Source organism: Cetorhinus maximus, chromosome 7 (assembly GCF_964194155.1).
Source record: "Cetorhinus maximus chromosome 7, sCetMax3.hap1.1, whole genome shotgun sequence".
Taxonomy (NCBI): domain Eukaryota; kingdom Metazoa; phylum Chordata; class Chondrichthyes; order Lamniformes; family Cetorhinidae; genus Cetorhinus; species Cetorhinus maximus.
The window spans coordinates 48,947,781-48,970,730 of NC_135885.1; the positions used below are offsets into that span (position 1 = coordinate 48,947,781).

Here is a 22,950-nt window from a genome sequence, read left to right on the forward strand (position 1 = left end):
TGTAACCCGGAGCTCGAGGTCCTCCAGCTGACTACACTTCCTGCATATGGTTGTCCCAGAGTTCCCACATGGACCAGGATGTGCATCGAACGGGACTCTGGTGCCCTGCCATTTCTCTATTTATTAGGCTAAATAAATTTAACGGAAATATACTAAATACTTATTAAAGACTTGAAAAAGATATTGTGTAAAATGGGGAAACAAACTAAGGGTGAAATATCTCCTTTTTTATAAGTACATATACATAAAAATGGTTTCATGTCATTCATGTATATTTTGTTCAAACCTAGTCCTCAGTTTATGTTCAAAGTTTAAAATATGAATCACTGGCACCTATGTAAGCTTATGGTAATTGACTATTATGATATTTTGTAGTAAATTGATCATTTGGATGCACTCTACATATTATCTAATTTCATGCAAATCTTTCCTTTTAGGGTGAATAACTGTGTGGGATTTTCGAACTACAAATATTTTATGCTTTTTCTGGCATATTCTTTGTTATATTGTTTGTTCATTGCAGCAACTGTGCTACAATATTTCATCAAGTTTTGGACAGTAAGTTTATCTTTATTTTGTCATTGCATCTTTTCTGTTGCATGTTTTGTAGAAGATAAATGTGTAAAAGTTGTAATTTGTGTTTTTTTCCCTTTTAAAAAAAAAATCCAAAAAGACTTTGAATTCTTGATGAAAAACTTTGTAGATTGGAACCTCAATTATCTACAGCAGCAGAGAGTCCTTCTCCCTGGAAAATTATGAAAATTAGTAGATAATCAAAAGGCCCAAATTGTGTTACTGAATGTTGCTCTGCACTTTGAATGTTGTACTCTTCCCTACCATCTCTGTAGCAGCATTTACCTTACCAGGCTACCTCAGTTCTCTCCAGCAGTACACACTTTTGCCTAGCTTGCTGGCAAGCTCACCCTATTTGCTAGCTTGCAAATCAACAAAAGACCCAAGATATAAAAACAAAAAACTACTGCGGATGCTGAAAATCCAAAACAAAAACAGAATTACCTGGAAAAACTCAGCAGGTCTGGCAGCATCGGCGGAGAAGAAAAGAGTTGACGTTTCGAGTCCTCACTCTGAGGACTCAAAACGTCAACTCTTCTTCTCCGCCGATGCTGCCAGACCTGCTGAGTTTTTCCAGGTAATTCTGTTTTTGTTAAAGACCCAAGATAGTTAGCTAGATTTGCTCCTAATTCCAATTGTTTTCTAGGCAGCAGAATTAAGGAAAACTCTTTCGAGTTATCAACAGTCACAGATTGCAACTCTTTCGAGTACAATCACAGTTCTTGGTTTCCGGGAGTGGGACATGAACCCACAACCCTCTGATTCAAAGGCGAGGGTGCTATGAACTGAGCCACAGCAATGCAGTATGTTATCAGGCACAAGTTAATTGGCAGCCTCTAATGTTCTAAGTGCAACTACTAAATTTAAAATTCAAACAACCTGGCAGTTTAACCATGCGATTTGCCAGTGTTTAAACAGACTCTTTAAAGGCAGTAACTCTGCTGAAATCAGTGCTGTAGAGACTGTTGACAGGAGTGCTGGAGGTGAACATGCAGCTCCAGTAGCTGGGGGTATACTGTTGCATCACTGAGCATTTTGACCAGCTGGTCCATTTATTGGTGAGGGAGCTTTAAACCAACAGATCATTTGACAGGACCAGTGTGGGTGAATGCCGCTAAGAATTTGCAGATGCCCCTCCTTGCAGATAAAGGGAGCATGGATAATTAAGGTTCTATTGTACTTGCAAACTTTATTTAATCAATTCAATGTTCTTTAAAGTCTTTTTTTTAAATGATCAGCTTGCACAATTACTTTGATATTTATATGAGCGTAATTGAAAAAATATTTCTCAAGCTTTGTTTTCTATAATAATCATAAGAAGTTCAATCCTGATAAATGTGTAACCTTTGAACTGTGGTTAACATGGCTAATTGACAAATAATTTCTACTATAACCCATTTAAGTATGCAGAAATTCAGTATAAACACAACGCGCATATGTTAAACAAAACATATTTTACACAGAAGTAACTTCTCTTCTGAAATTTACTGCTGTCCCTGTGTGAAATTTTTGAATTTGCTATATTTAATATACTGTGGATTATTAACTGAATAGCTAAGTAATAGTTTACATTGGTTTGGGTCATGGATCAATCTAAAATACCATATTGATGAATTTTAGTGATCACCAAGATGAGGATGTTGGTGATCAAAATGTTTTTTTTCATATTTTGTACATAATGCCAGCTTTAAGCATTTCAGAGTCTAGCATAGAATGGATTCAAATCTCTCTGCTTCAATAATGTACTTTAATCCAAATTAATGAGCACTGATAATATGCCAGTGTGAATTTTTTTTTGTGCACCGGTCATACTTAAGATTGGCAATTCCTGCTGAAATATGAATGATTTGGCACCCAGTAGGAGTTGAACTGAGGTTATAAATTCATTTCATGTGGAACCAGCAGAGGGAGGAGATCTCCATCCCATCCAGCTAGGCTGGATACAGGCCCAGGTCCTAGAGATAAAATAAACATGTGCTAGCCCACTGCTCCATCTAGCTGTCTTGGATCAAGAATTTCAAACAATGGGACTGAATGGAAATACATTTTTTAAACATCACAGTTCTTGATGTGGATTGGATATGCGTTTATCAAGTGTTGACTTTATTTAAAGGGAAAGTTGATTTCACAATAGCTTGCTATAAAATGCAGTATATAAATTGCTCCATTATATTTAGAAGGCCATATTTTAGTAACTGAGCAAGATTTTAGTACCTAATTGCCATTCATGCACTTTAAAATGCCCTTTAAATTTGGAAATATGTGAACTGTTCGGAGAATCTCATTTACATAGCCTCTTGGGAGGACTGCTATCAAGTCATTGTTGCTTACTGAAATATTTGGGATTCTGATTTATGTGATTGGTATAAAAGTTTGATACAAATACATGAACAGTTTCTAGTGAGAATTAGGTACATCTTAAGTTTTTCCAGAATAGAAAATTGCCTGCAAATTTCTGGGGTGTTTAGGATGGTTTTCCATTTGTCATTTCTCCTGCTCTGATACAAATATTTGGAAGGAAATGCCACTGAGTTATTTGCAGTGCTTATCCTCCTGTTAATTTCCTGTGTGAGAACATTGAAACTTGCTGAACCAGCATTGCAAAGTACCTGCATTTCTAGGACCAAAATTGAAAGCCACCTCCTTGTTTGCCTTATACCACCAAGTGTATTCAAAAAGCTATATATATTCTCATAAAAATTCCAGAATAAAAATGTCAATTTGAAGATTATTTTTTTAATATGAAGCTGATGTATTTCAAATCAGTTTCTTAACTATTCAGCAACTGTAGCAAAATAGCCAGATAAGTGGAGATATATAACCCAGTTTTAGTTGTGTTCCTGTTATTTGCTATGAAATTAACATAGCAATTTTCTGATGATCAATCTACTTGTTTTTACTGAAGAGCTTGCTTTTGATTTTAAGTTGTCTTTTTGCTTTGTTCTTTGTTTTGGGCACTTCAGCCAGTGTTTCTCAGTAGAATGATTCTTTGTTTCAGGAGTAATTGCCCTTCCAATATTTTGTTGTGTTTCACTTCTCTTGGGACTCATTGTTTAACTGAAGTATTGTAACACAAATCATGAATGTAGAACATTTCATACTTTGTATAAATGTCTGTTTCTAAGACATTAATTTGCTGTTAAGTGGTTTTGCTTTTAAACAAAACATGGACAAAGGCTTTCCTCCACTTTTACAATTATTCTTTAAAATGTGAAATATGAATTATTTTTAGAAATTATACTCTATATCATTTTTTTTCTTGTGTCAGAGGAATTGGGAGCTGGTATCACCAAAACACGATGTTTTAATTTTGGTGGCATTTAGTGCTTTGGGGTTTATCTATATTTTTCTTATTAAAGGTCAGCATCAAAACATTTATAAATGTTGCAAAATATCCAAGCTTATTTTTTCAATTAAATAGATAACTAGCTACTACTGTATTCTGTGTAATTTCTTTATATTTTCAGTATAGCAGCCTGTGAATCCCAGTTTTTTTCTGTCAAATGCTTTAAATGAGATTATCCCTGCAGTTTTAATGACATTAGATACTAAATGGAACCTTCCATTTGAAACCTTATATAAATTGATATATTATTGTTGGCCATTGGGTACTATCTAATTCTTTGATCATTTTGTGTATGAATTTCTCCTATTGTATGAAGTCTGTATCAACCCTTCCATTGTCATTTTCTGTGCTGTTCTCCTGGCCCCGTCATTTTAGCAGAGTTACTGCTATAATGCCCTCCTGCATTTTCAATCTTCAAATACATCACAAATACCATCTCATTTGTACTGTAAGATAAATTTGCATTTAAAATTCACAAAAGTAAAAGTTGGCATTGATCACCTTGAGTGATACAATGTTTAAAAGTAGAAGTGAGCAAATGGAAAGATTGATTTTCTAATTGATGTTCCAGATCTAGTGTCGGTGACAGATGCTTTGTACTGATGAATAATTAGCTGTAACTTTCTATTTAGATGAAGTTTTATCTGTATCATTGAGAAATTCAAAACCATTACAAAAAATATAAATTAACTAATGTTTTTATTTAATCACGTTTTTGTTGAAGTCTTTAGCATATATTTATTGTTGGGAGAGCAGGGAACTGCCTTGGAGGAGTTGCTGACCTCAGTACTGAGAAGGAATTGAATCAAGAGTAATCAGTAACCTAGGACAGTTTATTAATTTGTCTGTTGAACTGAAGATATATCAGTTCCAAGGTCGTGTGCTATTGGGCAGTAATTCCTCTTTGCCAGCTCTTCCACTGTAATAATCTTTCCATTTAAGCAAAAAATTACAAAATGGATGACCAGATGTTAAGAATGTTAGAGGTATGTGCAATTCTTAATGAATCATTAAGAATAAAGCCATATAATGTGTTCCTCAAGTGTTCAGAAGGAGGTGGTGCATTCATGCTACCAATCACAATTTGACCTGTCGAAGGTCTATGGTTTCCTATTTTGCACAAAATTGCCATTTCACTTTTTTTGGAATTTGATGTGAAGATTATATTTTTCAGTCAGATATTTGGGAATCATGCCATTGGAGGGATTGGAGGAATACTCCTTTTTAAAGGCTTTATTTTGACAAGGGTTGCTGATGGTGAGACTCTCCTTAATCTTCATAATGAGTCTGCAGTGTTTGCATAAAAGTATTGCATTGAAATTCCTTTATAATCCTTTGCTCTATAGAAATATATGAGCAGCAAATAAGATCATGAAGACCTTAGAAAATATTCAAATACATTAGGACAGCTGCACATAGCATATATATAAAATGTGCTTTTAATTTGGCTACTTTAGTTAAGGTCTTCCACCCTGACATTCCAGATCAGCATTCCTGTATTGTTGTAGGATGCGTGGAGTGAATATCAGGCAAATTTCCAGCAAACCAGACATAACCTCATCCTCCATTCACAAATTAACCACAGTCATCCTCTGGAAAACTTTCTAGTTTTTAAGTAGCAATACACATATATTGGAAGACTGTAGACTTACAGAACTGGCCAGAGCATCATGACCCAGCTGACAATATTATTTTACATTTTGGTTTACTTGAGTAACCCTCAGACTGATAGTCTCCATTTCTCACTTGTAAGTGTTATATCTGATTGTATCCTGTTTAGCTAAGATTATTTTAAAACAAGTGAATCCAACTCCCCACATGACTTAGTAAGTAAATACACTGCATGATATGGTATTAAACCATAAAGACCAGGAAGATTCCAGATTACAACAATGTTATCAACTGGATTAGCTGATTTTGAGAGTGACAATAAGGGCACTAAATAATGACCTCATTGTCTCTTGAGAATGAATGCTTTTGATTGCAGTGACCCCTGCTTGAAGTGTGCATGTGTGAACATTAAAAAAATTGAGGATGAAGCTTAGCTTTAATTCCTCGCATTATTGAATAGCCATCATGCTTAATGTTGGGTCACGCAAGTGAAGAATAACCATTTGGTTCAGATATCAGTGTGATGCTGGTATCCTTGGAATCATACACAAGCATGTTGCTGCCTTCAATAGAAGGGAGGGAAAAATAGTAAACATTTTTACTGTAAGTAAAGGTCCTAGCTCTGTTCTGAAGACAAACTGTGGAAGTCATTTGGGGAAATGGCAAAAACTGCTTTCTACATGTGACAGCCCTTCAGCTGGTCACATCTAGAGTTTTCAGTCCTTTTGAAGTATCCAATTACTATATAACTAATGCTTCCTTCATTACTCCCAAAAGGATATAAAATTTATTCTGCAATCTTCTTTATCACCATTACATGACTTCAGCTTATTTACCGTGTGTTCCTATAGTGTTGTGCATCAGATATTAGTCCTCAGTCACGTAGCAGCGAAAATTGTGAGTGTCACCTGTTTGATTTATACTTTTTTAATCAGCTATACATAGGTGTAGTAATCCTTTGCATTTCAGTATATTCTTAGAGTGCCATACATTGATTCTTTTATGTACTTGCAACTGCAGTCTTTATTTTTATTGTAAGAGAAACCCTATTGCTGTGACAAATTTCAAAAATCAGTCGATAAGCAAATGGGCCTTCCTGAAAATTAATCTTATTTTCAGTTAGTTAATGTAGTGATATTTGATTTCTACTGGTGCCCACTGTGGTTTTATTTATAGATCACTCCTACATACACCTGGTACTTTTCATCGATCATGAAGTGAAAGTATTCACCTATTGACAATGGTGTGAAGCTGTAATCCAAAATTATTTAAATAGAGATGGAAAGAATGTAACCAAAATTTGTGGGGGTTATTTAAAAAATAACTAGATTAATTTATGCTACAAATACTGACAGTTCTGCCCGGAAAGCCATCCTATTTTTATTTGTTATGTTGTTGTATATCTCCAGAAACCTGTTCTATTGCTATAACTACAAAATCCTATTGATTGTCGAGTAGTAAAAGAAAAAAAGTAAAAGCAATGCGGAGGTGACACAAAACTTAGAAATGTAATAAACAGTGTGGAGGATAGTAGCAGACTTCAGAAGGACATAGACAGACTCATAAAATAGGCAGGCACATGGCAGATGAAATAGGATAGAGAAGTGTGAAGTGATGCAATTTAGAAGGAAAAGTGATGAGACAAAGTACAATTTTAAGGGGGTACAGAAACAGAGACCTGGAGGTTTACTTACACAGATCTCTAAAGCTGACAGGGCAAGTTGATATTCTTTCGAGTTATCAACAGTCACAGATTGCAACTCTTTTGAGTACAATCACAGTTCTTGGTTTCCAGGAGTGGGACGTGAACCCACAACCCTCTGATTCAAAGGCGAGGGTGCTATGAACTGAGCCACAGCTGACAGGGCAAGTTGATAAAGCAGCTTTTTAAAAGAAAATGTGTGGAGGACCTGTGGCTTTATAGAGAGGGGCATAGGCCAGGATTTTACAGCCCCATCACAGCGCATCTACCCCTGGTGGATGCAATGAGCCATTTAAATCTCCATTCAGTTCGGCAGAATGTAATGTCCCGCCTGGCGGGAGGGGCTGTAAAATCCTCGCTGTAGAGGATTTTATAAAATTAAAGCAAGTTATGCTAAACTTGTTTAAATCACTAGTTAGACTTGGCTAGATCAAAGTGCCCAATTCCAAACACCATAAGCAATTCTAAGTCAAGGCATTGGAGAAGCTGCAGAGGAGATTTACAAGAATGATACAGGGATGATTATCTGCATGGAGAGACTAGAAAAGCTGGTATTGTTCTCCTTACAGCAGAGAATGTTAAGGAGAGATTTAATAGACGTTTCAGAATTATGGGAGGCTTTGAGAGAGCAGATATAGAAAAACTATTTCCATTAGCAGGAAGTTTGGTAATTGGAAGACGCCAATTTGAAACAATTCTCAAAATAACTGACCAGGATGAGGATGAAGAGAATTTATTTTACTCAGTGAGTTATGATCTGAAATGCATTATCTGAAAGAGTGATGAAAGCAGATTCAATATTAACTTTCAAAAAGAAATTGGAGGTCATCCCTGATAGGAAAAACATGTGGGGCTATAAGGAAAGAGCGGGGCAGTCAGATTAATTGGTAGCTCTTTGAGACCTAACACAGACAGAGTGGGCTGAATGGCTACATAATTCTGAGGTGTTCATTTATTGAGTTTATTGAATCAGCAAGTTGGAGGGTCATTTGAAATGGCGATCTTCTACAAAAATAGGTTAGGATAGTTTTGTCATGAAAACTTCACAGTACAATCTTATATTTATTGCTGGTTGTGATATTGAACACAGATGAAAAGTATTTGTGCTAAAAGTTCCTCAAATATTCATGAAGTAATATTAAAATGACACTTTTTTAAAAATCTCAACTGACTTCCATTTCGGAGGCATTTCACCAAAGCATTCCGCTAAAGTCTGTTACTTGAACCATCTGTTAAAGATATAGTTTCCTCTTTAAAAATATAAGAATTCCTGCAGTGTCACCAATTTCTGGTACTTAAATGTTATGAATCTTTTAAAATGGTTTCTGGTTGGTATTCACATTAATTTAGTTGCTGTACAAGTAAAATACAAACTTAAAACACATCACACAATTCGGGCAAAGAAAAGGTGTGGATACTCCTGGTGCTGAGGAGTATGAGAATGCCAGTTCAAAGTTAAACATTCTTAAGTGTTGAGTTCCTAGCCTTGACAATACTAAAGTGGTAGTTTCTGAACACTAGCTGCTACTTCAGCGGGAGGGGTGAAAAATTCAGAAGCCATAGTTCCAAAGTCAGGTAACAGAAAAATGTTGACAAAAACTTGGAACCATGTTGCCTGTTGGCCTGATCAAGGAATGTACAGATTGGAAGGGGAAACAAAAAGATGAAATAGTAATTTTTTGAAAATCAAAAATTTATAGATGACATTTGAGGACACCATTGGTAAATGCACCACATGATGTGATACTGAACTTGATAGACATCACAGGTTTTGATTTCAAAACCTATTTTATCATGTTATTTGATCTCAGTCAGGGTGATGGTGAGAGCTGTATAATTGACCTCTGTGCTCCTGGGCTGGTGAATTAGTGGGCTAATTAATTTACAGCCATTTTAATTGTCCGATAATGAAACTTCCTTCACATATGTAGGAGCAAAAGAATCCTACCTCCAAAAACAGGTGACACAATAGTTCTTACAATTTTCAAATGGCTTTTTGTATACAAATAGATTAGCTGTACTTGGACAAATTCATGATCCTCCCTTCCCATCCCATCCCATCCCCATCCATGCCTTTTTGCATGGCAGATGAATCAATTAATTAATCTGGTTTTCATTAAAGTGTCTTTATTTGCATATAGCTTTGTCGCAGGAAATCATCAGTGAATTGCCCGAAGGTAAAATGCCAATGTGTTCCTTATTTGGTGTACTTTTGGTATTGAAAATAAAAGAGTTGAAGTTGTACATTGCATGTGACTTTACATATATTACTGTTGAAAAAGGTGAATAGTTCATTATGATTTTATAAATGTTCTCTATTGTGCAACCAGAATGTTATTTACAAAAATAATTAGTTTTCGATATAAATGATGGATAATCGTTAAATAATAAATACATTAGCCTGGAATTTCCCCTTTGGGTGCAACCCAGATGTTCAACCCAAATATATGCCCAATGTATTGCCCATTTTTACAAAGTCAAGATACATCTAAGTATCTTGCCATTCTCATTAGAGTACACCTAAACTTAAAATGGACATAAGCATAAACTAATTAATGGATACCAGTATGTTTTTTCATTTGAGTCTTAAAATTTAAGTTTCGACTTACTTCGCCATCATTGATGCACATGAGGCACAGATGTTTAAGAACCGGCAATCTAGGAAGTTTTCCAATTTTTGAAGTGACTTGTGCTTACGCCATAAAAATACATTAAAGAAACAGAAACAAAACAGGTCTTGGTCTATAATGTTTTTCAAAATGCTTACAAAATTGGCAACCAAAAGACCAAAAAAATGTCACTGCTTCCTGCTATGCCTAGTATTCCACAGGACCTCAAAAAAGCCAACTTGACAGTTTGGGGGATGGTCAGTTTTATGTGTGGCGACTTGGTTGTATGGAGGATTTGATGGATGGTCGTAAAAAAAAAACTGAGGAGATGTGAGCATACTGTAGTTATGCCCGTAACTACTTTATACTTAAATTCTTTTCAAGCCATTTAATAGTTTGCACCCCAATTACATGTGTATCAGCACAAATGTGAGAGAAACTCTATGCTAATTTCTCCTGTTTGTGTAATCAAGTTTTTTTTAACCTAAATGTGCCTTCAGAGAATTGGTAGATTTTCTGAATAGGGTGTTTACTTGAGTGATGGCATTAGTTAAAAATCTAGCTTTGTTCCAGATAAAGTATGAAAATTCATTGGTGATCTGGATAATGAATTTTAGTTGTGCAGTTTGAGAATGTAAAATGTACTTTAAATTCCTAAGATGCATCAGCAATGTGCAGTCAGCTATATTGGTGTTATTTTTTGTTTTGTTTCTGCCCAGTAGCTTTTCCTCAAATAAATTTGAAAAATTAGATATTTTAAAAGCTTCGCTGAGTGAAATTTTATATTTTTATGGTCCTGTACGTAGTGATATCACCATTGCTGACCAGAATGGAGACGTTTAGGTAATTACCCATAAATTACTGCTATAAGTGACTAGGGTTGAATTTCCACACACAATTTGTAATAAATAACTATCCTCCACTCACTGCTTTTTGCTGGAGAAATAATTCTTCATTTATCAAGAGACTTTGCTGTAGACCTGTTCATGCATTCTATTTGTTATGGTTCATAGGTAATTTGCTGCAAGCCCTGTTCCACCTCCAGCTCGTTGTCTGGGACAGTGGTGTCAATACACATTTGTTTAACAAGGCTGTGTGAGAGAGAGAGAGCTGCACACATGCTGTAGCTTTTGTTTTGTGTTCTGTAAATTTAGGTATTAAGCTGAGGAGAGAGGCAGATTGAAATCAAAGGGAGTTTAGAGAGAAAGTGTTCTTCATTTATTGTTGCTTTAAATTTTTTTTAAAATCTAGTATGTTCCTTAGGGTAGCTTCCTGGGCCCAACCATATTCAGCTGCATCATCAATGACCTTTCCATCATAAGGTCAGAAGTGGGGATGTTCGCTGATGATTGCACGATGTTCAGCACCATTTGGGACTCCTCAGATACTGAAGCAGCCCATGTCCAAATGCAGCAAGACCTGGACAATATCCAGGCTTGGGCTGGCAAGTGGCAAGTAACATTCGCGCCACACAAGTGCCAGGCAATGACCATCTCCAACAAGAGAGAATATAACCATTGCCTCTTGACATTCAATGGCATTACCATTGCTGAATCCCCCACTATCAGCATCCAGGGGGTTACCATTGGCCAGAAACTGAACTGGACTGGCCATATAAATACTGTGGCGACAAGAGTACGCTGGGAATCCTGCAGCAAGTAACTCACTTCCTGACTCCCCAAAGCCTGTCCAACATCCACAAGGCACAAGTCGAGTGTGATGGGATATTCTCCACTTGCCTGGATGAGTGCAGCTCCAACAACACTCGAGACACCGCCCAGGACAAAGCAGCTCGCTTGATTGGTATCCCATCCACAAACATTCATTCCCTCCATCACAGACGCACAGTGGCAGCAGTGTATACCATCTACAAGATGCACTGCAGGAACTCAGCAAGGCTCCTTAGACAGCACCTTCCAAACCCACAACCGCTACCATCTGGAAGGACAAGGGCAGCAGACAGATGGGAACACCACCTCCTGGAAGTTCCCCTCCAAGCTACTCACCATCCTTACTTGGAACTATATCGCTGTTCCTTCGCTGTCGCTGGGTCAAAATCCTGGAACTCCCTCCCCAACAGCACTGTGGTTGTACCTACACCACATGGACTGCAGCGGTTCAAGAAGGCAGCTCACCATGACCTGCTCAAAGGCAATTAGGGATGGGCAATAAATGCTGGCAGCAACATCCACATCTCATGAATGAATAAAAAAAATGTTGAGACCAAGTATTTATCTCAGATTCTGTTTCTTTGGCTAGAAAAGTCAGTGCTGATTGTGCACATTTGAGAGAGATTGATTCTAATTTCAGGAGACAGAGAAGCAGGCAGACATTTTCTTTCCTCACTCTAGTTTGATTTTTTAAAAGTTGAACCTTGAATGCAAATAATTTTGAGAGATATAGAAGGAAGGAGTGGAGAGAAAGTGGTTGAAACTGATCACCCTCTGGCTTTTCAGCACTGTCCCCAGAGGGGTAGAGAAGCACTTGAGAGTTGATGGCAAGTTGAAGGGTGAGGTGAATAACAATGAAATAAATGAGAAATGGAGGTACAAACGTTGAGTTGGTAGTTTACAGAAGGAGTGCTGGAATAGTACAAAGTAGGTACTGGGAATGTGAAGGAATAGGGACTGTGTTGGGGTTGACGGAAGCATATGATGAGAGAAAGTAGAGGAAGGCAGCTCCTGAAAGTGGTTGTTTTTCCTTGTAATTCCACTGAAGAAGTTGTCTGCAATTTGTTAGTTAATTTCCCTCTTATGCCACAAATCACCTCCCACTTCCCACTCCGAAAAGAAAGGAGAAAGAGAGAAGCAGAAGAGAACAGATTGAAGCAAAAATGTCCAGGGGAGTGAAATAACAGAGAAGAGAGACAGAAACAGCAATATGAAGGCATCAGAGATTGATAAATTTGTTACATAGGGTAGAATTTTCAGCTCGGCGAGCAGGGGTGGGGCCCGCTCGCCGATGCGTAAAATGACACTATTAAGGCCATTTAACAGTAAAGTAAATCATTGACCTGAGCTTCCAGTCCAACTTCAAGGTTGGCTGGCAGGGGAAAAGCCCAGGTGGCCTTCACATTTTTCATGGAACCTCATCCACAGACGGGATGAGGTTTCATGAACGTTTTTAAAGTGTTGGAAAAATTTTAATTAACATTAATGGACATGTCCCAGCTCATGTGACAGTTTCACATGAGGGGACATGTCCTTAAAAATTTTTTCCCCCTTTATTCAATGTTTTAGACGTGAAACTAATCTCCCTGAGGCACCTCTGCTCCTCAGGGAGATTTCTGCGCTCTATCCCGCACATGCACGAAAGAGCGCACTCCTCGACTCAGCCTATTCCCCCTGCCCGCACAGGGAGTGCTCAGCGGTTCTGGGTGCGCGTCACGCTGGGCGGGTCTTAATTGGCCTACCCTCATAAAATGGCTGCACCCAGTCGATTGGGGGCGCCAATCGGCTGCGCACCCGCACAACACCCCCCGACGGGGAGAAAATTCTCCCCATAATCCCTAGCTTCCTAAAGTATGCAATGCTATAGGAGATCAACTAATAGAATTATAAAGGATTGTTTTTGTAGAGTATGGGAAAATGTACCTTACACTGGAAACTATCTGGCACATTCACACATCATTGGTTTAAACATATTTCATCTATTTAGAAAACAAAGCTGATTTGCATAAATAAAAATAATTTGCCAATCTCAAACAAGTAACTCAAATTATTCCAAAATATAACTTATTTCAGCTGCCATGTTGTTTCCTCAGCTGACTATATATAAGTTTTAAAAAATACAATTAACATAAGCAAAGAACTTAAATAATGGAGGAACAAAAATATGCAAAATTATTCAAGCTCTATTGGAAATACATCTGGGACAGAATTTTATGCTCTTAGTGCAAGCGCGTAGCAGTCCAGATTGTTCATGAAATGGGGTGACGTCTCAGGGAGGTGGGGGGAGTGGTGTCCCAATGTCAATGTGCCACCTCATGATATTTCAGTCGGCGGGCATGCGCAAAGCTGGAAGCAGACCCACTGACAGTTAAAGGCTAATAAAGATTATTTAAATGGTAATTGAGTGTAATTTTGAGTGGTCTATGCGCTTTTATGCTTAGCACAGGGGCCATGTGGCTAGGTAGCCTTCACATTTTTAATGGATTCTACATCCAGGGTGGGATAAAAGGCCCACAGGCAGATGCAAAGGTGAGTAGTTAGGAGTTTGGCTGTAAGTGGTTTGGAGCTGGTTTATTGATAGTTTCTGGTATTTTGTGTTGTTCTGGAGAACTCTCTGCTTCTCGGCCTTTTGGCTAAGATCAAGTGTTGCAGGGGCGACACCATGGTCCTGCCAAGGCAAGGTCGGGATGGAAGGGCGATAACCAATCGCAATCCAAATCCATACCGTGGGTTACCTATCACCGTCCGAGTCACGGTGAAAGACAGCGAAGGAGGATCACCTATGGATCGGGGCTTCTTCACCAGGAGGATCCTGTTGAAGGCGTGCGGCTTCCAAGCTCCGGAGATCTTCACCCTGCATGACTCCCGCAAAGGTGGTTACTTTGACGTGACGTTCAAGCGGGTGGCAGACTGCGTCCGGCTCCTGAGGGTGTTCGAGGAGAAGAGAGACCTGCCGGAGATGAAGATCCTGACGGCGGAGCCGCACTTTTCTCTGCCGTTGCAACGGGAACGTGTGGTGATGGTGCATGTGTACAACCCCTTCGTCCCTGTCGCCGACGTGGTCACCTTCCTCACCAGGTACTTCGATAAGGTGGGGAGCGGCACCGAGATTCGAGACGACTTGGGGATCTGGACAGGCAAACGCCTGTTTAAGGTCACGCTAAAGACCGATGGTAAGGGAGCCATTTTCCACCCTCCTTCCAGTTTCGCTATCGGGGGAAACCGTGGCTACCTGGTCTACGCTGGGCAACCCAAGCATTGTCGCTCATGCGGCAAGGCTGGTCATGTGGCGGCCAACTGCAGCGCCTCCCTCTGCAAGATCTGCAAACAGGAAGGGCACCAGACAAAAGACTGCAAACAGGCCAAGTGCTGCAACCTGTGTGGCGAGGCAAGTCACCTCTACAGGACCTGCCCCAAACGCTGCCGTACTTACGCACAGGCAGCCAAAGCCGACCAGGGGGAAGCAGAAGAAATGTTCCGTGTCACTCCAACCACCAAGGCCCCCAGGGAGCTCAACGGGACAAAGGAGGACACAGAGAGAGACAAGGTGGAGAAAGAGATCGAGGCAACAGAGAGCCAATCAACAGCACTACCCCCTGAACCTCCCAGTCCTCAGGACAGCGAATCAATGGAGGAGGAGGCAGCAGTGGAAAAGCAGCAGGGGGAGTGGCGGACGGTGAAGAAGAAGAAAAGTAAGAGGGAGCGAAGAAGAAGCAAAGGCGTTTCCCAGAGAAGCGGCAAGAGGCGTCTCCCATCCGACACGGATGACAAGGGCAGCAGCTCTTCGGATGATGAAGTGCCAGGGCGGCACCGACAGAAGAGGCGGCAAAGCTCCAGGGCGTTGGAGAACGAGACACCCGAGCTCCAGAAAATTGGAGACAACAAGGAGACCAGCGCACCCCAACTTTGCCTGCAACCTGAGGAGGCCAGTGCACCACAGCCCCTGGAATCTGGGAGCAGTGAGGCAATCATCGCACCCCAGCTCCAGGAAGCCGGGAACAGCAACACCCCCGAGGGGGTGAGTTTTGGAGAAGCTTCTCCAGCAAAGGTCATCTCAAAACCCACTCTCTACGTGAACCTCCAGATGCCACCGGAGCAGAACACGGCCAAGGAGATCTACCTCAGCCCATCCAAAGTGAAGGAATTTGAGCTCACTACGGGTATGAAGGAGCAGACTAAACGTCTGGGACTCTCAGAGACAGTGGGTTTGGTAGGAGAATAAATGCTTTAAAATGGGTTTAAAGATTGTATCCATAAATGTGCGTAGCATTAAATCTACTACGCGATGTGTTGCGACCTTGGACTACCTAGCCAAGGTCAAAGCTGACCTGTTGTTTCTGCAGGAGTGTGCGATACCGCACCTCAGCTCCTACAGGCAATGGTCACGATGGTGGTCCCACGGGCCATCGATCTGGTCGGGCGGAAACGACTCTCGTTCCTCCGGCCTGGGTATTCTGCTGCGGGGAGGCAACTTCACCGTCTCCGAGGTCAAGGAGGTGGTGGGCGGGCGACTCCTCGTAGCAGACGTAATGTACAAGAACGCTCCACTCCGGTTAATTAACGTGTACGGCCCGGCACAAGGGGCTGAGCGGCTGGAGGTTTTTCAGCAGCTCCCACTGCTGCTGGCGACCTCCAGGTCGGTCATTCTGGGCGGTGACTTCAACTGCATCATCGATGCGGCTGGACGATCCGGCAGGGCCGGCAGCAGATTGGACGCTACGTCCAGATCCCTGATGGAAACAGTTAAGGATGCCAAGCTGCACGACGTCTTCAGCAACCCTGCAGACGGAGCGCAGCGTAGATACACCTGGTCGCGGCCAGACGGGTCCATTCGTTCCAGGATAGACTTCCTGTTTGTGTCCCGTGCATTCACAGTCAGATCCACCGAGGTCAAGCCGGTGTTCTTCTCTGACCACTGCCTCCTACTGGCGGACTGCCACTTGGAGACGGATCTGAGGGTGGGCAGGGGGGCATGGAAGCTAAATGTGCAACTGCTGACCCCAGAGAACATTGAGGAGCTCAAGAGGGATTACAAAGGTTGGAGAACCGTGAAACCCCTCTTTGAGTCCCTGACACACTGGTGGGAAGCGATCAAGGGAAGCATCAAGAGGTTTTTCATCCTCAAAGGCACCCAGAAAGCTAGAAAGGAACAGAGGGAAATGTCCCGACTCCAGAAAAAGATGCAGAACCTGCTCCGGCTGCAGTCGATGGGGGTCGATGTCAAGGAGGAGCTCCAAGAGGTGAAGGGCCAGCAAGCCTCGCACTTTGCCTCGGAGGCCTCCAAGATCATCTTCCATTCCAGAGTCCGCTCCGTGGAGCAGGATGAGACGTACTCACGTTTCTTCTTCCAAAAGGTACACAGAGAGCGCTCTGTGATCAGCAGCCTGAAGGAAGAAGACGGCTCAGTAAAGTCATCACGGTCCGACATTCTGAGGATCAGCAAATCCTTTTATGCCGGATTGTATGACGTGAAGCCCACGGACAGCACGGCCTCCCAGTCCTTCCTGTCCTCTATCACGGAGGTCTTAGACGACAGTACGCGGGAGAGCCTGGACAAACCGCTAACTCCTGATGAACTGACTAAGGCCCTCGAGTCCTTCGAGAAGAGTAGAACCCCCGGAAGCGACGGCTTGCCGGCGGAGTTGTATTCGGCTCTGTGGGACTTGATCGGCCCAGACCTGCTAGGGGTGTACGAGAGTATGCTCCTGGCCGGTAGTATGTCAGAATCCATGAGGAAAGGCATCATCACCCTCATCTACAAGCACAAGGGGGAAAGGGAGGAAATTAGAAATTGGCGACCCATTTCACTGTTGAATGTGGACTATAAGATTCTGTCCAAGGTCATCGCCAACCGGGTCAAATCCGCTCTGGAATTGGTGATTCACCCTGACCAGACCTGCGCTGTGCCAGGCAGGAAGATCTCTGACAGCCTGGCGCTGCTCAGGGATACGATTGCCTATGTACAGGACAGGGGTGTGGATACCTGCCTCATCAGCTTGGATCAGGAGAAGGCCTTTGACAGAATATCGCACACCTACATGGGGGATGTGCTCTCCAAAATGGGGTTTGGGGAGGGAATTCGAAATTGGATCCAACTGCTCTACACTAACATCAGTAGCGCAGTCTCAATCAATGGGTGGGAAACAGATAGCTTTCCGATTAAATCTGGAGTCAGGCAGGGCTGTCCTCTCTCGCCTGTCCTTTTCGTGTGTTGCATAGAACCCTTTGCCGAGTCCATCAGGAAGGATCCGGGCATAAGAGGAGTGACGATCCCAGGCAGTGGAGGCACTCAGGTAAAAGCCTCCCTGTACATGGACGACGTCGCCGTCTTCTGCTCGGATCCGCTGTCGGTGCGCAGACTGATGCACATCTGCGACCAGTTCGAACTGGCCTCGGGAGCCAAGGTAAATCGTGGGAAGAGCGAGGCCATGTTCTTTGGGAACTGGGCTGACCGATCCTTTGTCCCCTTCACTGTCAGGGCTGACGGCCTGAAGGTGCTGGGGATATGGTTCGGAGGGACCGGGGCATGCGTTAGAAACTGGAAGGAGCGAGTGGCTATGGTGAAAAGGAAACTGGGCATGTGGGAGCGACGCTCCCTCTCCATTGCGGGTAAGAACCTGGTCATCAGGTGTGAGGTACTCTCGCTGTTGCTGTACGTGGCGCAGGTCTGGCCCATTCCAGACTCCTGCGCGACGGCGATCACTCGAGCCATCTTCCGCTTTATCTGGAGGTCGAAAATGGATCGTGTCCGCAGGGACGTGATGTACAAGCCTCTAGATAAAGGGGGAAAAAACGTGCCCAACATCGCCCTCATACTGATGGCCACCTTTGTGTGCAGCTGCATCAAGCGGTGCGTAGACCCTCAGTACGCAAACACCAAGTGTCACTACGTGCTGAGGTTCTACCTGTCCCCGGTGTTGCGAAGGATGGGTCTGGCCACGCTGCCGCGGAACGCTCCAAGTAGTTGGACCGTGCCGTACCACCTGTCCCTGGTGGAAAAATTTATGCAGAAAAACACCTTTGACCACAAGTCCATCAGGCAGTGGTCAGCACGTAACGTCCTAGAGGCCCTGAGGGAAAAGGAGAGGGTGGACCCTGTGGGATGGTTCCCCGAGCAGACTGTCAAAGTCATTTGGCAGAATGCCTCATCGCCAGAACTTTCCAACAAGCACCAAGACGTAGCTTGGCTGGTGGTGAGAAAGGCCCTCCCCGTCAGATCCTTCCTACACGCCAGGAGGCTCACCCCCTCTGCACGTTGCCCTCGAGGTGGCTGTGGTGGGGAAGAGACCGTTGTTCACCTCCTTGTGGATTGTGCCTTTGCAAAGAAAGTCTGGAGAGAGATGCAGTGGTTGCTGTCGAGGTTCATCCCGAGCAGTTCTGTGACACAGGACTCTGTGCTCTACGGGCTGTTCCCAGGGACACACACCGAGACAAACATCGACTGCAGCTGGAGGATCATCAACTCGGTGAAAGAGGCGCTTTGGTCTGCCCGAAACTTGTTGGTCTTCCAGCACAAAGAGTTGTCCCCGACCGATTGTTGCGGACTGGCACAATCCAAAGTCCGGGACTACGTGCTGAGGGACGCACTAAAGCTTGGGGCAGCTGCCGCAAAGGCGCAATGGGGAAGGGTCGCTGTCTAAGACCTTTCTACCACAGCGCACCGAGAGACTGGGAACTGTTTAGAGCCCCTCGGGCTGTACAGATCAAAATGAAAGGCTGTAAATGATTGTAATATTGTTTGTACTGATGCACCTGGTGATACATTTTGTAAAAGTTTAACCTGGATTGTACCCTTGTAATGTTGTTTTTGAAATGGTTTGGAATGTGATTGAAGATATTTTATGAATAAAGTATATTTTTACAAAAAAAAACTCTCTGCTTTGTTAGCATTCAGCCAATAAGCCTTTTCAATGTACAAACCTGTGGAAACATCACAGAAATGGGGATAGTGTACTCTGCTGGAGGGACCTCCTCAGATGAGGAGGAGAGGGCCAGAGGGGGAGGAGGCCAGTTGCCTGCAGGCTGCGTTCCAGAGTCTGCCCTCTCGACCGAGAGGCGCAGCCACAAGGGGTGCAGGGTCAGCAGGAAGTACAAGGCAGAAGGGTCCAGAGAAGGCGCTATTATCCAGCATGCAGAGTCTACAGGCAGCGCTCCTGCTACCTGGACATGTCTAAGATTTAGTGCCGGAGAAGGCTTCACTTCCCCAGGGAGACTGTCAACTCCATGTGCCAGATGATTGGCCCAGAGATCGCCTCCAACTGTGTAGGTGGCCACCCTCTGCCAGTGGCTCTTATGTGACAATGGCCCTGAAAATTTACACCTCGGGTTCTTTCCAGGGGTCAGTGGGAGATATATGTGGCGTCACCCAATCGGCTGCCCACACCTGCATCAATTTGGTCACTGACGCACTGTTCAGAAGAGCCAGTACCTTCATTCACTTCCGGACCAACAAAGCCAGCCAGGCTGAGTGAGCCAGAGGCTTTACTGCAATTGCAGGATTTCCCCACATCTAGGGAGCCATTGAATGCATGTGTGTGGCCATAAAAGCGCCAGCTGGGGAGCCGGGTGCCTTCGTCAATAGAAAGGGCTTCAACTCCATTAACGTCCAGATTGTGTGTGATCACAAGAGTCAGATATGACAGGTTTGAACCAGGTTTCTGAGAAGCTGTCATGATGCCTACATCCTCCCACACTCCCAGGTGCCAAGGCTTTTCATGGCTTCAGCTCGATCGGACGGTTGGTTCCTGGAGGTCAAAGGCTATCTGCTGAAAAGGTGGCTCATGATGCCACTGAGACATCCAAGGACAGAAGCCGAGGAGAGTTATAATTACAATCATGCCTCTAAAAGGGCAGTAATTGAGAGGATCATAGGCCTACTCAATTTGGGGTTCCGCTGCCTGGACCACTCAGGGGGAACACTTCGATATCCTCCTGAGCGTGTTTCCTTTATTGTTGTTGTTTGCTGCGCACTGCACAATCTGGCTCTGTCAAGGGGAAGGATTAAGACAGTAATCCTCCTCGACAGGCCGCAGAGGACAACTCAGTTGCTGGGTCTGAGGAGGAGCAGGATCCCGATGTGAAGATCCTTATGGGAGGGAGGGAGGCCTTGATTCAGAGGACTTTCAACTAGACATCCAAACCAAGGAGTCAAGGTGATGGCAAGGGTGATGAAGAGGCAATTATGTCACCCTTAAGTCAAGGTCCGACTCTGAAATAAATTTTGCAGCCCGTCCTCTGTGTCACAAGCAACTCCCAGGCCTCTTCTCTATCAAATGCATGAAGCACACTATGAACCATTACACATGAGACATTTTTATAATGAAGGTAAATATGCAAATGAACCAGTACACACATGCCAAGGAAACGTAAATTACTCGTGACAACCCTTTATCTGTTCAGAGTGACTTAAACTTCTGTTTGCGTGTGCTGTGTCTTGGTGTGTGTCCCCTCGCTGGCAGCTGGATTGGAAGAAGCCTGCTGACCCTGATGCCCTTTCGGCCTTGATGACCTTGGCAGCCGTGCTCTGGTCGCCGGAGGCCTGTCCAGACCCAGTCTGGGCGGGAGAGTCCAGCGCCATGGCTGGGCACTTGGTGTGGTCTCATCAGATGCGATGGTCACTGGCAAAGGGGTGGAGAAGCTGCTGCAATCATCCAGAGCGTCCTGAGAAGAGCCCACAGGTGCAAGCTGCAGCTCATCCGCCATTACGAGGTTGGTTTGAACCTCGCTGCTCACCATAGATGGACGGGCAGCTAGCAGAGTTACTAGGTGCCTCATCCATCTCTCTCACTCTGTCACTGCCAATGTGTGGGCTTGCAGGTCTGAACGCAACCCCAGAAACCCCTCCTGGAGCTGCCTCTCCATGAGAGTCACCGCTCTTTCAATGGAGATGGCTGTGCATTCTGAGCTATGGGTCAACGCAGTGCTCACACTCCACATGGACTTCTCCAAGATAGACACCATGGTGTGCAGACCTTTTGGGACCTCTGCCAGATCCTCCCGTGCATCCTGCTGGACATTGAGCATCTGCCACCTGATGGACGACTCCAGAAGCTCATCATCTGCCTCAGACTCAGCATCATACCGGACTCCAGAACTCCTCTGACTGCCAGCGCCCTGTGGACTCTCTGCCTTCACCAGCACCTCAAGCGAGAGTGATGTACCTTCACCACTGTGCACTACCATTTGATCGAGATGCTTATGCCCACCAATGTGCCTGTGTGTGCGCTGGTAGATTTCTTTTTACTCATTCATGAGATGTGGGCGTCGCTGGCTAGACTAGCATTTATTGCCCATCCCTAATTGCTCTTGAAAAGGTGGTGGTGAGCTGCCTTCTTGAACAGCTGCAGTCCATGTAGTGTTAGCGGGCGTATTCCAGGACCCAGCGACAGTGAAGGAACGGCGCCAAATTTCCAAGTTGGAATGGTGTGTGACTTGGAGAGGAACTTCCAGGTGGTGGTGTTCTCATGCATCTGCTGCCCTGTTCTTCTAGATGGTGGCGGTCATGGGTTTGGAAGGTGCTGTCTAAGGAGCCTTGGTGAGTTCCTGCAGTGCATCTTATAGATGGTATACACTGCTGCCACTGTGTGTCGGTGGTGGGGCAAGTGAATGTTTGTGGATGGGGTGCCAATCAAGTGGGCTGCTTTGTCCTGGATGGTGTCAAGCTTCTTGAGTGTTGTTGGAACCGCACTCATCCAGGCAAGTGGAAAATATTCCATCACACTCCTGACTTGTGCCTTGTGGATGTTGGACAGGCTTTGGGGAGTCAGGAAGTGAGTTACATGTTGCAGGATTCCCAGCCTGCTCTTGTAGCCACAGTATTTGTATGGCTAGTCCGGTTCAGTTTCTGGTCAATGGTAACGGATTTGGCGATGGTAATGCTATTGAATGTCATGAGGTGATGGTGCAGAGGCAGGATGCGATGCAGGTGCGTCTGGCAGATGTTCCTCCTCGGGTTAAGTGGGGGGGTCCTCAAGGTCCCTTTGGGGTCGTAATGATGAGGCATCTGAGGGAGGAAGCAAAATGTCAGCATCGACCATCGTTACAAAGTCTGAGTGCACGCAGTCTGCTTTCTCATTAGAATTGACATCTGACTGAGTGAATACTTTCGAATGAATGAGCAACAAAAATAAATGCATCCACTTATCAGTCTTAAAACAACAGCCCCACATCTCGGACCCTACACTAATCTCTTCCCTTTCCATTGGAATCCTACGCTCATCCGACGCCCCTGCTTCTCCACGACCTGTGGAACTGGCTCCATGCTCACAGGCTAATTCCAAAACTTGCTTCTCCGCCTGACTAAGGATAAGCCAGTTTGGTATCCCCCAACCAGCTCATCCTCGCTCCAGCGAATTGTGACTCCTCTTCTCCTATAAGGGAAAAAGCGCTTCCATTAGTTCCCCCCCAACATGCTGCCACATTGCAGCCTCCCCACCCCTA

General features: G+C 43.7%; 1 protein-coding gene across 2 annotated transcripts in view; it reads left to right on the top strand.

Annotated features, from left to right (window-relative positions):
• Positions 1 to 22,950, top strand: part of LOC144682768 (palmitoyltransferase ZDHHC20-B-like) — a 129,971-nt gene that overhangs the window by 81,563 nt on the left and 25,458 nt on the right. For both annotated transcript variants that reach the window (XM_078545443.1, XM_078545444.1), the window contains one exon: positions 438 to 558. In XM_078545443.1, the coding sequence (XP_078401569.1) occupies positions 438 to 558 (121 nt within the window). The remainder of the gene's footprint in view (positions 1 to 437; positions 559 to 22,950) is intronic.